The 18795-nt window shown below is 37.3% G+C and overlaps 2 protein-coding genes across 2 annotated transcripts; one reads left to right on the forward strand and one right to left on the reverse strand.

The window, feature by feature from the left end:
* Positions 1 to 486: 486 nt before the first annotated feature.
* On the forward strand, positions 487 to 1161 carry LOC138889114 (uncharacterized). Its single transcript, XM_070171675.1, has one exon. It carries the CDS (start codon positions 487 to 489, stop codon positions 1159 to 1161), a length of 675 nt encoding a protein of 224 aa, XP_070027776.1.
* A 9390-nt stretch (positions 1162 to 10551) lies between these two features.
* On the reverse strand, positions 10552 to 12108 carry LOC138889115 (uncharacterized). The gene is made up of 3 exons (XM_070171676.1): positions 11609 to 12108; positions 11059 to 11464; positions 10552 to 11019 (listed from the first exon to the last, which is right to left on the reverse strand). Exons 1-3 carry the CDS (start codon positions 12106 to 12108, stop codon positions 10552 to 10554), a joined length of 1374 nt encoding a protein of 457 aa, XP_070027777.1.
* Between the last annotated feature and the right edge of the window lie 6687 nt (positions 12109 to 18795).

Raw genomic sequence — 18795 nt, forward strand, 5'->3', positions numbered from 1 at the left:
TAAGAAATTCACACCTTACGAAGCACGGTACTCTCTGCTAGAACACACTTGTTGTGCTTTAACCTGGACGACCCAGAAGTTGAGGCATTACTTTTGTGCCTATACTACATAGCTCATATCCAGGATAGACCCTTTGAAGTACATATTTCAGAAACCCATGCTAACTGGGAAGCTAGCCAAGTGGCAGATACTATTGAATGAGTTTGATATCGTCTACGTAACTCAAAAGGCGGTAAAAAGGCAAGCACTGGCAGATCATCTTGCTGAAAATACGGTGGGAGGAGAATATGAACACTTGAAAACATATTTCCTGATGAAGAGGCATCATTCGTATGAGAAGACATTACCGAAGAATACGACGATTGGAGGATGTTCTTTGACGGAGCTACAAATTTTAAAGGAATGGGCATTGGAGCAGTTTTGGTATTAAAAATAGGTTAACATTATCTGGTATATGCTAAGCTCAAATTTCTATGTACCAACAACATGGCGGAATATGAGGCCTGCATACTAGGACTCAACATGGCGGTCGACATGAATATTCATGAGCTGCTGGTAATCGATGATTCAGATTTGCTTGTACACCAGGTACAAGGAGAATGGGTCACCAAGAATTCCAAGATATTTCCATATATGCACCATGTGCAGGAATTGAGAAAGATGTTCACGAAGATAAAGTTCCAACATGTGCCCAGAATTCAGAATGAGTTCGCCGATGCATTGGCCACTTTATCACCCATGATACAACATCCAGATAAGAATTACATTAATCTTATCCCGGTGAGATTTCATAATCAGCCGGTATATTATGCCCATGTTGAAGAAGAAACAGATGGAAAACCTTGGTTCCATGACATCAAGGAGTATTTTGTGAAAGGAGAATATCTGGAGCATGCAAACGACACTCAGAAATGCACACTCCAGAGATTGTCCAATCACTTCTTCCACAGCGAAGGAAATTCATACAGGAGAACTCTTGATTTGGGACTGCTAAGATGTGTCGACGCAAAAGAGGCTTCTAAGCTACTTAAGGAAATACATGTTAGGACCTGCGACCCACATATGAATGGTTTCGTCTTAGCCAAGAAGATACTCAGGGCCGACTACTTTTTGATGACCATGGAGACAGATTGCATTCAGTATGTCCACAAATGCTATTAATGCCAAGTGCATGCCGATATGATAAAGGTGCCGCCAAATAAGCTCAATGACACAAGCTCACCTTGGTTGTTCGCCACCTGGGGAATGGATGTCATTGGTCCGATTGAGCCCACTGCTTCAAACGGGCACATGTTTATTCTGGTAGCCATTGATTACTTCACAAAATGGGTAGAGTCTACTTCTTACAAAGTTGTAACCAAGAAAGTCATCGCAGATTGTCAAAGACCGTATCGTTTGCTGATTCGGAGTTCTCGAGTCCATTTTTACTGATAATGCAACCAATTTCAACAGTGATATGATGAAAGCCATATGCAAGACTTTCAAAATCAAGCACAAGAATTCCATAGCCTATAGACCTCAGATGAATGGAGCCATAGAAGCCGCCAATAAAAACATCAAGAAGATACTAAGGAAGATGGTAGAAAACCACAAACAATGGCACGAGAAGCTGCCTTTTGCTCTTTTGGGATACCACACCACAGTTTGCACATCAACCGGGGCAACTCCCTACATCATGGTTTATGGTACTAAGGCTGTCATTCCAGTCGAGGTAGAGATTCCTTCTTTAAGAATCATATAGGAAGCTGAACTCAGCATGCAGAATGGATAAGGAGTCGCTATGAACAATTGGCCCTCATAGATGGAAAAAGGATGAACGCAGTATGTCACGGCCAACTTTACCAGAACATAATGTCTAGAGCTTTCAACAAAAGGGTCAAACCAGGACAATTTGCACAGGATAGCTAGTGCTGAAGAAGATTTTCCCACACCAAGATGAAGCCAAAGGGAAATTCTCTCCCAACTGGCAAGGTCCGTACATGGTTCACAGAGTACTGACAGGAGGAGCACTCATACTTGTATAAATGGATAGAGAAATTTGGCCAAAATCAATCAATTCAGACGCAGTCAAGAGATACTATGCTTAGACTATTTATATTTACTCATCTGATGTAATTGAACTACGCTTGACCCGATTCTCGTTTAAGAGGGGATACGTAGACAGCCAAGTGGGTTCAGTCATATCATAATAAAATTTTCATTTTCCCAAAATTAGAAATTAGGGCAAAATTTTGATGAGGACCCTCAAAATTCCGAAGTAAGTCCAGCCAATGCCAACAGATGTCAGACGGTCAGAAATCGGTTAAGAAACTGGGGCAAAATTTTGAGAAAAATTCTCAAAATTCCGAAGAAGGTTCAACACGGTTCATTTCTCGCAAATAGCCTAGAATTTTGAGTATGACCCTCAAACTTCTAACATGAGAAAGCTGCAATGTCTCTAATATGTGTTACAATCACTAGTTCATCTAAAAATCACTTAATATATCAATATGTTTCTAAAATGGCTCTATTTTATCAATAATTGCATATTTTCGAAAAATCTATTACCGTAATAGTCAGACGTTACCCAGTGAAACTTGAAGAGGCCTCCAAAATGGAGCAAAGCAAGGGCAACGGACAGAAGCACAAACCAACCTCCCCCTCGCAAAACTTACAATTTTTCTTTAAACGCAGGCACATATGACGTAACGATAGCATCCGCAAGTATATACAGGTAATAAGGTTACTATCAATCAGGCCATCAAGCACCGAATATATCTCCAGCTAAGAAATATACTACTCTTATTTGCTACTCACTCTTTGCATGGGACTAAGCCTTGTCCCGCATATCCGTATGAGGCTAATCTTTGCCGCTATGTTTGCATGAGGCTAATCCTTGCTGCCATGTTTGCATGAGGCTAATCCTTTCCGCCATGTTTGTATGAGGCTAATCCTTGCCTCCATATTTACATGAGGCTAATCATTGCCTCCATATCTGCATGAGGCTAATCCCTGCCTCTATACCTGCATGAGGCTAATCCCTGCCTCCATATTTGCATGAGGCTAATCCCTTCCTCCCTACCTGCATGAGGCTAATCCTTGCCTCCATATCTGTATGAGGTTAATCCTTGCCTCTATATTAGCATGAGGCTAATCATTACCTCCATATTGGCACGAGGCTAATCTTTGCCTCAATATTTGCATGAGGCTAATCCCTGCCTCCATACCTGCATGAGGCTAATCCCTGCCTCCCTACCTGCATGAGGCTAATCTTTGCCTCTAAATCTGTATGAGGCTAATATGCCTCCATACCTGCATGAGGCTAATCCCTGCCTCCATATTTGTACGAGGCTAATACCTGCCTCCATATTTGTATGAGGCTAATCCCTTCCTCCCTACCTGCATGAGGCTAATCCCTGCCTTCATACATGCATGAGGCTAATCCTTGCCTCCATATTGGCATGAGGCTAATCCTTGCCTCCATATCTGTATGAGGCTAATCCTTGCCTCCATATCTGCATGAGGCTAATCCCTGCATTTATATCTGCACGAGCCCAATCCTTGCCTCCATATTGGTATGAGGCTAATCTTTGTCTCCATATTTGCATGAGGCTAATCCCTGCCTCCATACCTACATGAGGCTAATCCTCGCCTCCCTATCTGCATGAGTCTAATCCTTGCCCCCATATTGTCATGAGGTTAATCATTGCCTCCATATTTGCATGAGGCTAATCCTTGCCTCCATATCTGCATCAGGCTAATCCCTGCCTCCATATATGCACGAGGCTAATCCTTGCCTCCATATTGGCATGAGGCTAATCCTTGCCTCTATATTTGCATGAGGCTATCTATTTGCTTTTCAATCGGGTTAAGCCCTGCCTTGCATTTCAAAAAACTAAGCCTTGTCTTGGTAGCAATTGCATCTCATGGGCTGAAATGTCGCCAACCTATCCAAAGGCGTCATATTCTAAAATGTATCATCCTCATAGCTGGAAGGCATCATGCCATGGCCTGAGGATCCCTCAGATTTGCATATTATTATTCAAAGGCGTCATAGTTCGGAGGCACCATCTACATGGCCCAAGAACATCATTTCATGGCATGCAAATCCCTCACTAAAAAACTCATGGCCCAGGACATCATGGTCTAAGGACGTCATCCTTAACCATCAAGGACAACTTTCATGGTCCAAAGGGAATCTGCATCATGTTTAAATGTTTTCACAAATACATGTCTGTAGCATCTCTTTATTTGCAGGTGACCAGCAAGTAACTGCTATCCTAGCAGGAGCGACCTCGCTCCAGTCCCTTCAAATTACCTCAAACCCAACCGTTCACCATAACCACTCTTGCATCTCGTGTCCGTTCTTTTAATGATTTCATCGGTATATTCCGCCAATGAATCCAAAACTACACGTGGCCTAATTCTTGTAAAACTAGGGATATGTAGGCAGCTCAAAGACCAGAGTCCGGCCTCTGTTTTTTTAAAACATCTCATTCGATCAAAATTGGTCATCATTTCTTTACCCGAAAACTCTTACATCATTCCCGGGTAAAGAGGGGCAGTTGTTGATACCCAATTTTTCCTCATATATTTTAAACACGTATATATACTTTCAAAATAGTACATATGCAGTTATAAGCATGCATAAGTTTTTTTATAAATTTTTCCATAGTTTTAAAAGCTCCAAATCAATTTATTTCTTCTCTTTTATTATATAAATATCCAATAATTATCCTTCAAATTACTTTCGTGATGATTTAGCCATCTAAATTCATTATTTATGCCAACATAGTATTTAAATATTTTTAGTATATTTTTTGTAATTACATTTATATTTTTTAGGCTAAATTGCATATCTTTGCAATACCCATACTAATGCATAAATATAATATTGTTGTTGTTGTTGTAATGCATAAATATAATATTTACGCATAAAATGATCTTTTATATTTTTAAAATGATAAATAACTATTTTAAATTATTTTAGTGCACAAAGATATTTTTGGTACTCATTTATTATTTTTGTAAGTTATTTAGTCATTAGAATTGGTTATTTAAAATCTGGCCCTATTTTCTATTCAATTATGATCCTAATTTGACTCAATACCTAGCCCAATTTTAACCTAAACCTACCTAGCCCAAGCCTTAATGCCCGACCCAGCCTTAAATTCTTTCAATCTCGGCCGTTAATCACAGAGATCAATGTCCACAATTAACCCTTTCCTAAATTAAACTAAACGACCCCCCCCAAACCCGGTCATTCTCACCCATACAACCGCCTTGAAATCCTTTTCCTCTCCATTGCTCTCAAAACCTAACCCTAATCGAACCTCGTCGTCACTCATCTATGGCTATTCGTGGTGGTTTCCCACCTACCCCAGGCCTCTAACGACCTCTCCTCTACTGGTATCACCATCTCCAGGGTCCTCAAGGGACCAGGGTTAGTCTGCTTGCATCCATGGCCCTTTTTCTCCTGTCTCAGGCTGTTCCGGTGTGATTCCGAGTAAGAGCTTTCTATATTGCCTTAGATTTATGGGTTTTTGAGCTTGCTTCTTCACCTCTATGTTGTTTCTCTCGAAACCCTAATTTCTTCTATACTTCTTAGATCTGTACAGATCTGAGAGGGTTTGGACCTATTTTGTATGGGTTTTATGAGAACCTTCCGATTTTTACAAGAACCCTCTTATTTTCGAATGATTTTCCATCTTTCTAAACTAGGGTTTTTCGGAAATTTCTTTTTCCAGAACATTTGATAATCTTGAGTGTTAATCTTTTGTTTCTTATATGTTTTAACCGATTTCGTAAGGTTTGCTCTAACCTTAACTCATTTATACTAAAAGCCCTAATTTTTCGACATTTTTTGTTTGGTTTCTGAGTTACTTGTGTACTGACTTTGTTCTTTCTTTTGTGCTTGTGATTTTTCTTTATCCATTTAGATGTCTCGTGATTTTTTTATCCTAATATGCCTCTATTAAAGTTTCTTGGTTCCACTTTTCTACTATTCTATATGTCTATGCTCTTTCTGGCTATTCATGGTAAACCTATTTTTCTCCTTAAATCAGAGTTCTTTTGAATGTTTGATTTTACCAATTTGCTTCATTAAGACCTATGTGTTGAATCCTGACTATTCATTTCTTGCCTTATTTTGTCTACGAGAATTGCTGACTTTTTACGTGATTTTCTCTTTGATTGAACCCTTGACTATTCTGAAGTTCTTATTTTCTGATTTGATTTGAACTCTTTTCCTTAGCAAAACCTTTGATTCTTACTTCTCTACTCAGTTTGATTGAATTTCTTGCCTTAATTAATTTTGTCCTTGCCTTATTTGTTATTTGCCAATTCTCACTGATTGTTTCCTTAATTGAAACTCCTATTCATTCACCCCTAATTACCCACTCTATACTCAAGCCTTACTTGATTCCCTTCCTTAAATGTCTTTCATGCTTTTACCGTTGATTGATTATCCCTTGATTAAGGGGAAGACTTACTGATTTTACGTGTGTGACTGATTCTGTGAATTTACCTAATTGCTACATAATTGATCCCTTACCTTATTTTGTTTAACTCTTGATTACTATATAAACTCCCTCTTATTTTAACTTCTGGACACGAATAATAGTTCAAAAAACTATCACTTTTACACTCTAAAAGCTCTTTCTACTCTCTCTGATACTTGTGATCTTTGTCACTCTAGCCGGCCGCAAGCCAAGGCTAGAAATTGTGCAACACTTGTCTTATATCTTGTGTTTTCTTCCTCTAATTGGTATGCTTCTGATTAAATTTCAGAACCAAAACCTATGTGTTTATTTACTGCATTAGTTCATCAACCCTGAGTTCATTCCTGCTTCTGTTTACTGTTTGCCTAGCATGCCAAATACTGCCTTATCTAAATATGTAATTTGCTTGCCTCCACTTTACTTGTCTGTCTAACATGTCTTACATGTGTAACTAGCCTGTTTTGACTGATTACTGCCCATCTAGCATATCTAAGCCTTACTTTTGTGTAATAGCATGCCTACACTTGCCTAATATGTTCATCTAAGTTTGTGCCTGTTCTGCCCTACTCCTGCTAAGTTAGTTACTCTCCCTAGAATGGCCTCAACATGCTTCTTTGTTGCATGACGTACATTCTATCTAACCTACTAGTTCTGTAGAACCCCTTAAGAACTCTATGAATCCTGTTGTTTATGTGTTCCATTAAGGTGCATTCTCTGTGTTCCCAACCCCTCTTCCCTTATGTGAAAGTTGCTTGCCAAAGTACTCCCTAAAACTGTTTGTTCTATGACTTATGTTCTGATTGCAAATTGTTTCTTTACACTTTCCTCAAAACCGTTTTATCACTAATGGTTTTCAGAAATTCTTTTCAATCCTAAGACCTTTGTTTTAAACTCTTTCAAACCATTATGCACTTTCACTTACTCCTAGAATACTAGGTCCTGCCCCTCTGGTGTGTGTACTGCTTAGAAACCCTTGAGATCTCTTTGAACTCTGGCATATCAGGGCTGGCACTTCCACACTGCAAAATAATCAGTTGTTATTTGATAAAGGTCTAGGTGTGAGCACTTCCCGGAATCCTTGAGGTCCTTAGGGAATTCTGACACATATAGATATGAAATTGGCTATGGAACTTTGGCATTTGAGACTACTGGAGACTTGGAAATCATTTTGGCCTACTTCAGGATCCCTATAGATTAATTTCTATTCTATTTATGTATTTTTATTCAATTCATTGGTCTGTAATAATTATTTGTAAACAAGCAGTGGGGTGATTAGTGAAAAGGGTGGGTAGTTATATATTGTGGGTAAAATTGGGTAGATAACATGTCTATAAGGTCTATTTGGATTTAAATGTGTTTGTTAGATAACATGCCTATAGGATCTGCTTGGGTTTAAATAAATTCTGCATGCTTTACTTCCACACAATTAGAAGTCATGCCTATAAGACCGGAATCAACTTTATAATTAGAATCATGCCTATAGGGTGTAAAGTAATTGAAGTTCAGTTTCCATTACAGCATGTATTCAAATTCGTCTCCTAAGAAATCATTCCTATAAGATCAAAAAATCAACTTTAAATAATTAGATACCATGCTATAGGATTTAAAGTCATTTGTAATAGAAATCATGCCTATAGGATATAAAATCAGTTTGACTCGTACCTGTCAGTTCCGAATCAGATTAAATAACCTACTCTTTTCGTGTTAATCAATATCACTAGAAAGCATGCCTATAGGATCCAAATTGCCTGTTTAAAAATTGTTTACTGTTTTACTGCGTTCCTAATCAGTAATAGATATCATGCTCATATGACATCACTATCACACTCCTAGGCAAGCCTACAGGGCGCTTAAAATCCTGCAACTATAAAACTATGTTCTGTTATCTGCTCACATTCAAATAGGTCTAAAATCAGTAGTCAAGCTGAATAGGTCTTTGACACTTTTGGTCCTAATTCAATGCTGTATAATCTCTGCTCACCTTCTAGGGTTTTCTCTTAAATACTTGAAACTGTTGTTTGAGACGTGCACTTACTTGTTATGTTTGTGAAGGTAAATGTGAGCCTTTAATTGTTCTCTTTAATGTAGTCCTAACTGTTTTCAATGACGCCTAGATTTTTCTCCTTTAAGTACTTTAGGATGGTCTAGAACTACATAAATTAGAGGTCCTAAATACCTCCAGGGCCATAAGGAAGGGATGGGTAGTGCACACATAGGATATTTTTCAAGGTTGATAGAACGCTTTAGGCTAGGACCAAGGGGAGAGAATTGGGTAGTAAAGATATGATGACTACGCGCTAATGTCACGTGTAGCCCCTCATTGAGGAGTGATTACCGGTCATTGTGTGGGTATGATCCTGTAGGCCAACCAACCTAGGACCCCTCTTTCCCAACTCATGTTGTTTAAATAAATTTACTTTTCTTTACATGTGTGCAACTTGTTCAAGCCTTTTCCCTTGTTTCATTACTTATATGTGCTTAGAATGTCAAAACATGCCTTTACTTGCAAGTACATGTTAAAATTGTTTATTTGCTAAAATGACTCACATAGTTTGAGTTCGGCCGGGACCCACCATTGTGGATCGCGAGGGGTTCCTAACACCTTCCCCTCAAGGTTATTTCGAGCCCTTACCCTAAATTTCTGGTAATGCAAACTAATCCATGAGTTAATTGCTTAAGGTGCCCTAACGTACCATAATCCATTAGGTAGCGACTCTTCAATACCCAATTCTCAAAAGGAAACGAGTTATCTTCTCCCATGAATGTCGAAACTCGGACTTCCCCGTCAAAAAGGGAAAAAAGGGCGCGACAATAACATGTACAGATTCTTCCACACATAATGTGCATTTATTATAGACTCTAAAAGATCTACTATTTAATGAGTAGCCCAGAAAAATACCTTCATCACTTCTTGGATCGAATTTTCCAAGGTTGTCCTTACCATTATTGCGAATAAAACACTTACTTCCGAAGGGATAAGAGTAATTGATATTAGGACGTTTACCTTTCTATAATTCATAAGGATTCTTCTTCAGAATGGGCCTTATGAGACATCGGTTAAGAATGTGACATGTTGTACTTACACCTTCTGCCCAGAAGTGATTTGGCAGTGAATGATCTAATAACATGGTTCTTACCATATCTTGGAGGGTTCTGTTTTTCCTCAACAATTTTGTTGAGGTGATCGTGGTGCAGAGAAGTTATGAGTGTATCCTTGATCATTATAGAAGTTTTCAAATGCTTTACTTTCAAATTCTCCTCCATGATCACTTTAGATTGTTTTAATCAGATATCCCTTTTCTCTTTCAACCTTCTTGCAAAAAATCTCAAAATTTCTCAATGTTTCATCTTTATGAGATAAGAAAATCACCCAAGTGAAACGTGAATAATCATCAACAATAACAAAAGCATATCTTTTTCCTCCTATACTAGCAGTTCTAGTAGGCCCAAATAAGTCCATATGAAGGAATTGCAAAAGTTTAGAAGTAGATATAATATCTTTATTTTTGAAAGAGTTTCTGGTTTGCTTACCTATTTGACATACATCACAGATATGAATTCTAGAAAAATTCAGTTTCGATGGATTAATAACTAACTCATGTTTGGACAATTTTTCTATCAAATGCATGCTTGCATGACCAAGTTTTCTATGTCATAACCATGGATCATCAGACATGGATGTTAAGCAAATATGACCATCTATCTTTTCAAAACCATCGAGAATATAAACATTTCCATACCTTTTACTTGGGAGTACTATTTTACTTGTCTCATCTTCAGTAGCACAACCTGTTTTCTTAAAATTTACCTCATATCCTGAGTCTCATAATTGACTTATACTCAGGAGATTGTAGTTGAGTCCATCAACGAGATAAACTTTAGTGATATCAGAGTTGTTATTGAAGGGAATTGTTCCAGTACCAATTATCTTTCCTTTTGAGTCATCTCTAAACTTAACGCTTCCTCCATCAATTTTTGTAACTTCTTTGAACAAGTTTTTATCACATGTCATGTGACTGGAACACGCACTGTCTAAGTACCATTTTCTTTTGTGGCTTATTCTGTGGTGTTCCTACAAAACATAGCGATTACTTTCTTTTAGGTACCCAATCTTGCTTGGGTCTTGGAGGGTTAGTATTACTAGATTCAGAATTGGCTTTTGGTTTTCAAACCCATCCTGAAACATTTGCTTTACGAAAGCGACAAAAAAAATATTTATGTCCACTTTTGTTATAGTAGTGACACGTAACTCCTGACCCCTTTTAGGTCCTTTATTAGTTTTAGTACTAGTGGACTCTGTTCTAGCTAGTCCTTTTCCGGTTGACTTGTAAGTCGCCTGGTTTGACCTGACAGAACTATGATTGGTATATTTGCGCATGCCATTGAGTTGCATTTGCAATTCCTCAAACTCTTTTTGAAGTACTTCTTTTTCAATTTCACATGCTTCATATTTGAGCTTCCAGTCTTTTACGTCTTTATTAAGTCTCTTAAGCTCATTCATCATTTTTTGAGACTCTTTCAAAGTTAAATCAAGAATATCCTATAATTCATTGCATCTTTCACAGTTATAAGATCTTACCTCGCTTGTTTCACCTCGTGCCATGAAACAGTTCTCATTGTCATCCTTGCATTCGTCATTTGAAGTGTCCTCGTCCGTCCAGTATCCTGAGGATTTGTTCATCTTGTTTTCCAGAATCGTCATGAAGCAAAGATTTGCTATCTCTTCGTGTTCCGAACTGTCTTCATCGCTCCAACTTCCAAAAGATTTGTTCTTGTTAAAGCCTCTGAAATTTTTTGTTTTTAGATCTGGGCACTCAGCATGAATGTGTCCAAATCTTCCATACTCATAGCATTTTTCATCATTCTTGTCCAGTTCGTTGTATTGCCTGGATCGCCTAGGGGAATTCTTCCTTTCCTCGTATTCTTGAATCTTCTCATTAAACCATCTATGTTTCTTGACAGCATAGCAATCTCTTCTTGGAGGGCTTCAAGATCATCATCGATCTCATTTACAACTATTTCAGTTGAGGCCTTGAATGCGACTATTTTCATTTTTTCTTCTTGACTAGTCTTCTTGAGATGTGTCTTTTCAAAAGCTATGAGTCTCCTGTAGTTCATCATAGGATAACTTGTTTAGATCCTGAGATTCAAGAGTGACTACTTTGGTCTGCCAAGTAGTTGGTAGGCTTCTGAGAATTTTTTTGACTTGATCACCACTAGTATATGGTTTGCCGAAGGCTTTTAGATCGCTAATTATTTTGCTGAATCTGGCAAACATCTCTTCAATAGACTCTCCTTCTTTCATTGAGAAGAGTTTGTAATTATGAACCAATATGTTGATATGTGTTTCCTTTACCTTGTTGGTTCCTTCGTATGTAACCTCAAGCTTGTCCCATATCTCTTTGGTTGTGTCACAACTAGAGATTTTCTCATACTCTTCACCACTTATGGCATTATAAAGCAGGTTTCTCGCTTTATTATTAACTTGTACCACTGCCATTTGCTCATTTGTATATGAATCTATATCTTCAGGATCAGTAAGTGATTGAGCGGCAGCTGGCAGGAGATAATTCCCCTTTTTGATGGCTCTCCAAACTTTAACATCACATGCCTTAGCATAGATCTCCATACGCACTTTTCAGTGGGAGAAATGTTGTCCATTAAAGTATGGTGGCCTAACTTGTGAAGTTCCTTCCTGGAAGAGAGCTCCTATGATAACTTGATTTGCCATGATCTTTTCTCACGAACTGTTAAGCAAAAGAAAAATGTGAGCTTGCTCTAATACCAATTGAGAGTACAAGAGGGGGGGTTGAATTGTTTATTTTTAAACTTAATCTCTCTTAGTTGACTGGTTTTTCAATTAGTCGACAAGATGTAATAAACTAACAGTTGTAATAACAGAATATAAGATGCTGAAATTAAATGTAGGAATTAAAGGCACCAGAATTTTTATACTGGTTCGGATTCAATGTGAATCCTAGTCCAGTCCCATTAGGTTGCAAGGAAGTTCTCTTTAGTGAATAAGTTTCTTCGAGTACAATGGAAATGACGTGATAACTTAGTTTCTATATCACTCGTCTCTTTTGATACGATGTCTCACCAGTGTTGTTCTCTCTTTCTTCTCTAACTTGTTATATAACAGGTCTTAAAGAGTTACAATGTTTGTTTGTAGTAGAACAAAGAGAGGGTGTTTGGTTCGATCAAAATATATCTTGCTAAGGTGTGATTACATGTTTAAATACTTTGAGAGAGGCTTGAATTCTGGAAAGATTTGTCAACCCAAGAGATTTGATCCTTGGAAAGAGATTGATTCTTTCCAAGAATAAAGTTGTTTGCAACGACTCTTTTGAAACCGGAATCTTGATCCTCCCTATTTAGACACTTGATTGAATATTCAGCGAAATCTTGATTTATTTGATTCCTTGAGTTTAGCTTTGATTGATCCCATCAGTATTTTCTGATTGATTTCTTCTTCCTTTAATCGTGTCTCTTGATCCCGTCAGTATCTTCACGATTGATTTCTTCTTCCTTTAACCGCGCCTATATTCCGTCAATCTTGTATATCAATCCATACGTTCCTTGATCATTGTTAATTGCTTTCGCCAATCCAAGAGTTCTTATACAAAGAGCAAATATATTATTTTTATCATTAAAATTAGATTTAACACGTAATATAGTGAATGGTATCTATAGACAACTAATTATCACTAAAAATATAGTGCTTTATGAAAATTTCTCTTTTTCAATTTCTAGAATCTAGCTATTTATGCTTTTTCCCCTGAAAATTGGCTATTGGTCCAGTGGGCCTAAGGCAAATTTTGACTAGGTCTTAAGAATACAATCTGGGCCGGCCCAACCCGAAGAAGCAACTGGATCTGGTGTAGCCCATTTCGTCCTCCGTATTCAGCAAGTAACCCGAAGTACGTAATATGATTCAAATATTCCCAAAAAATTAATTAACGCGCCATATTTCAAATCTCAAAGAAACAAAAACAACATTGAAGAAGCAGCAACAATGGAAGAAGAAAAAGAAGAAGCATTTCCTAATGAAGATGAACTCGAAGTTTCTTCTGCTCTTCTCCTTCTCTCTACTACAAAGTATTACTACAAAATTCTCAAATTTCTCTATAATTTTCAGTTACTCAAATTGTATTGCTAATACTATATTTTGCTGTTTTTTTTTTGTTTGCTTTTTGTTTTGTAGTATGAAGAGCATATCGAAGATATCAGAGGCAGCTGCATTGAGTTATACGATGTCGGTTTTGGATTCGAAGTAATACTACAAAATTCTGAATTTTTTCTCAAATTTGAGTTACCTAATTTGTTGCTCATTTTGTGTGTGTGTGTAGAATGAAGAGTATACCTGAGATTTCACAGGCAGCTGCATTGAGTTATACGGCGTCGATTTCAGATTCGAAGTCGAAGTCGAAATCGAGTGCTTCTAATTCAACTGTAACTGCTAATGATGATGTTGATGAATATGATGATGATGATGATGATGATGATGAAGTGTCGTCTGCTGAGGCTAAAGCACATGCTCGTCGCGTGAAGATGATTCGTATGTTTCGTATCATCAATAAGCTTAAGGTGAAAATTTTGAAATATTGAGTTAAGATGAAGGTGATTTATAGTTTTTGATTTGTTATTTTTGTTTTTGTTTTAGTGAATTATCAGTCTATTATTGTCTACGATTTGTTATAAAGCTGCTTCAGTGCTTCGTATTATAGCTCGCTGCTTTGTTCCTATGAATTGTTCATAGTTTAATTGCTCTGTTTTCTTTCTCTGTGTAGGAAATGTAGAATCGATTGAGTTTTTGATATGTTATTATTTTGATGATTTTTTTTTTTTTTTTGCAGTTTTCCAAACATGATCTGTATATTATTGTTTTTGATCTGCTAAGAAGCTGCTTCAAGTGTTTCGTATTAGTAGAATTTTTTACTCTGCGCTTGAGTTTTTTTTATTTTTTATTTTATTTAAATTTTTGTTCCTCTGAATCTTCATGTTCAATACTTCGATTTGCTCTGTTTTTCTCAGCGTTATGAGTTGTTAATTGATGCTTTACAATCGATTGAGTTTTCTGATTTTTCTTTTTTTGTAATTGGATGAGTTTTATTTCAATTTCCAGTAAAATGATCAGTCTATTCTGTTTTCTCTCAGTGATTCAATGAAAATTGACGCTTTGATATATAATCGATATAATATTCTCTGTTTTCGATTAATTTTCCGAATATCTAAAAATTCGTAGGCGGTGCGAAGAAGACGGTCTAAGAGCTCATGCATCTCCGACTGCCTGAAAATCAGCTCCGGCAAGCCGGAAACTGCCACGTCAGCATCAGCGTCGTCGTGTGTGTCAATTGTTGACTCTGCTGCCTCCGGCGACATCTCAAGCCGTGAGACAGAGAGTGTTTGGAGGAAGATGAAGGCGATTGGCTCGGCGGCTCACATGCGGCGGAGAGCTGAAGCGATATTGAAGGTGCTGACGTGTCATGGTTGTGCTTCTGAAGTTAGGATTCGTCAGTTGCTTGGTGATAGCCCTGATACCAGCAAAGCCTTAAGAATGTCTCTCTCTCTCTCACACACACACGCACATCACACACAAAACAATTGCATCGATAGTCTTATTTTTTTTTCCCCCTTGCATCGATAGTCTAATTTTGTATTTTTTTGTATTTTGGGTTATGCTTCAGATTATTGAGACTAGATGAAGTGAAGAGGACAGGGGCAGGAGGTCGTACAGATCCTTATGTTTATGTGGTAAATTAATTAATTATGCATTAGTTTATGAGTCTAATTACTTTATATGAGATATGAAACAATTACGGGTGGCAAAATGATTAAAAAAAATAATTAACTACACATATTATCTACTGAAAAATGGGTTGGATAATGAACTTTTTAAAAATGGGTCAAATATGGATAAGAACCATTTAGAAAATGGATAACCAATTGATAATTAATGAGTTTAACTTTTACATTTGTAAAACCTTAAATTGGTGGTTCCTCAAGTTTGGGAGACTAGGTATCTCCCAAATGTGTTCATACTCAAGAAGTCATGGATAATATGGTTACACATATTATTCGTCGGTTAACCCGTTTTTTATCTGTATTAAATATGAGTCGGGTCGGATAATTTATCCGTTTTTTCATTACCCGTTTTCGACCCGAACCATATCCAACCCGACCCCTTGTTTGCCACTCCTAGGAACAATTAATTTGATTGTTTTTAAGTTTTTTCCTTTTAAATACTCATTCATTTATAAGTTTGACTAAGCACGAAATTTAAGAAAGAAAACAATTTGAAACATGCTATGATATTTGTGTAACTATCAGATATTTGTAGCGTTAAGTATGTCATAACTATAAAAACTTGCTACTATTAACGATAAAATGAAAACCTTAAGTACTTAAATTATTTTTAAAAAGAGTGATTCTTTTTGGAACATAAAAAGAAAGGAAATAGAGTCATATAAAGTTAAATGGATGGAGTATTTTTGCAACTAGTTTCAATTCTTTGTTGATAGTTGGAAAAAATTTCTTTGTTGATATATACATATCCATCCACAGTCAATTAAGGCACTTAGAATAGAACGAATTGTAATAGATCAACAAGGATTGTGGTGGAGTGATAAATATTTCTTCATTTTTAATTAGAGGTTTTGAGTTTCAGAGCTAGATATAAAGTCGCATTTGTTATGGAGCATTTTACCCCCAAATATGGAATTTTTCGGTATGAATCCGAATTTAGTCGGAAAAAAAAGGTTCTAGAGTTTGAGAAAGCATCTTGGCTAGAGTGTCAAGCTGATTTACTAGTTTACTCCTTTAGTAAATCATTAATATATTAGACATAAAGACTAAAGATATATGCATATGATGTATGCATTACCCTCTATTATCTCTTCATGATTGAAAGTTTAGTGCTTATATTTGTAACTTCAGAACAGATTTTTCTCCATTCTTTCCCCTAATGTTTTTCAACCTTTTAACTTTTTGCTGCAGATAAGTTGAGAAGGTAGACAGCTCAAAAATAGAGGTGAATCAAGTTTTTAATTCCACAAGATAGATAAAATTTGGCCCGAGAGGGGCTGCATATATGCATAGGAAAAACACATATAATAACACTAAATATTACTCCAGTGGTATATAAATGAGGCCAAAGTATTGTTCCAAAGCTTATTGTACAAGACAATGCATTATGCATGCCAACCAAATTGGTGATTTACTTTGTATTGCATCTCTTACATATATATATATATACTATGAAAACTATCGATACGAATTACTATGCTTCTTGAGTATTATGTGGTAAATTAATTTGCATTATCTTTTGGAAAAATAAAATTTAGAACTTTTTGAGTCCGTTGTTATCTATGTGAACGAAACTGAGTTAAAACAAAATTCAGGAAACTGTTAGAAGAATAAAGAAATATATCAAATAGTAAAGAATCAGAAATATTCCGAGTCCACAATTTTCTTGTGCGTCCTTAAGGAATTTTAACCCCCTCACACATTGCCAAGGTAATGGATTAAATCCTCCCAGGATAAAACGGAATAAACCTTCCTGCAACAGTGGCAATACAAACTGCAGGATACCAACGAACTCAAAGAACGGAGCAAAATCACACTTACGAATTTGAGAGAGAGAGACTGCGAATTAGGATGCAGTATATTCAGAAAGAAAGAAGTTGTAGAGTCTTTTTCGTATATGGAAGATGCAGCCTTGCCTCATAATTTATAGGCAAATATCAGAAGAGGTGTCTGGAAAGGTGCCTTTTCAGAAAATACGCGGCCTGCCGCGGTTCTACCGCGATCGCGGGAATCTGACTGCCGCGATTCTACCGCGGCCAGTGAGGCCTTCTGAACCTGACTGCCGCGATTCTACCGCGGTCGCGGCAGAACCGCGGCCAGTGAGGCCCTCTGAACGTTCAGCAGTGATTTGGCATTTAATTAATTATTAAATAATTAAATAAATTTTGTAATCCGAAGCCGAAGCCGAAGCCGAGCCGAGCGAGCGACGACGACGGCGCGAGGGTTCATTCTCTTCAACTCCTTTTAAGAGCTTTAAGAAGTGAATCTATATATAAGCACATAAATGTGATTGTCCCTCACCAATGAGGGACAAAGTGCAAGACAAAAGTTCACTTCTTCAAATTTTCATTTTCCCTCCATTTTATTTCCCTCCATTTTCAATTCACACTTCTTCTCTTTTAAAGCCCAATGGCTTAAAGTCCAACAATCCCCCACATGAATGGGAATGGCTGTATCAAGAAAGATCATAGATGAAAGCTATGTGATTTTGCAAGTAAGGATTAATTGCATCTGGATAAGTAGGTTTCCCTTTGAACTTTCCGTAGTGAACATATGTCGGATATACTCGGTCAATCGGTAGATTTGATATCTTTGAACCGTCGAACTTTTAGTGTATACCTAGACAGCCATATGTCACACAACCAACCCTTAACCGTCTTTTGGTTCTCATTGTTGTGTTCGTTTTAGCCATGAACACCGCCTGGTTTCATAAGTGCGTAGAGAATTGGCCTTACAGAATTCTCATTGAAGCGGCTTCTTCTTCTCACTTACATAGGTGATTCCTAAACGTGTAATCCTTTAGATTGACATTATTTGATAAATACTTCATCAAACTTAGGTAATCATTAAAGAACGTGTAAAGTTCTATCCTTGTTACTGAACATTGTCTTCATCACGAGAATGGACCAAAGATTTTGTTTTGATAATGTTGAACCAGTCAATCACAACTTTGTTTGAGCTCCTTGAACCTAGATCTCGGAACATCCAAAATTTTAGGTAGAGTTACCGCCATGTTGACTTGTCCTCGGCCATAGTCCCATTCCCTTAGATGATTTCTCAACTTCCTCTCTAGTTAAGCCTTTTGTAAGTGGATCCGCAACATTATCCTTTGATCTTACATAATCAATAGTGATAATTCCACTAGAAAGTAGTTGTCTAACGGTATTATGTCTTCGTCGTATATGACGAGACTTTCCGTTATACATAACGCTCCCTGCCCGTCCTATTGCAGCCTCACTATCGCAATGTATGCAAATAGGAGCCAAAGGTTTTGGCCAGAACGGAAAAATTCCGAAGCCATTCAGCTTCTTCACCGGCTTTATCCAATGCTATAAACTCTGATTCCATTGTAGAGCGAGCAATACATGTCTGTTTGGAAGACTTCCAAGATACTGCTCCTCCACCAACAGTAAACACATATCCACTTGTGGACTTTGTTTCTGATGAGCCGGTTATCCAATTAGGATCACTATATCCTTCAATAACCGCAGGATAGTTATTGTAGTGCAAA

Source organism: Nicotiana sylvestris, chromosome 4 (assembly GCF_000393655.2).
Source record: "Nicotiana sylvestris chromosome 4, ASM39365v2, whole genome shotgun sequence".
Lineage (NCBI taxonomy): Eukaryota > Viridiplantae > Streptophyta > Magnoliopsida > Solanales > Solanaceae > Nicotiana > Nicotiana sylvestris.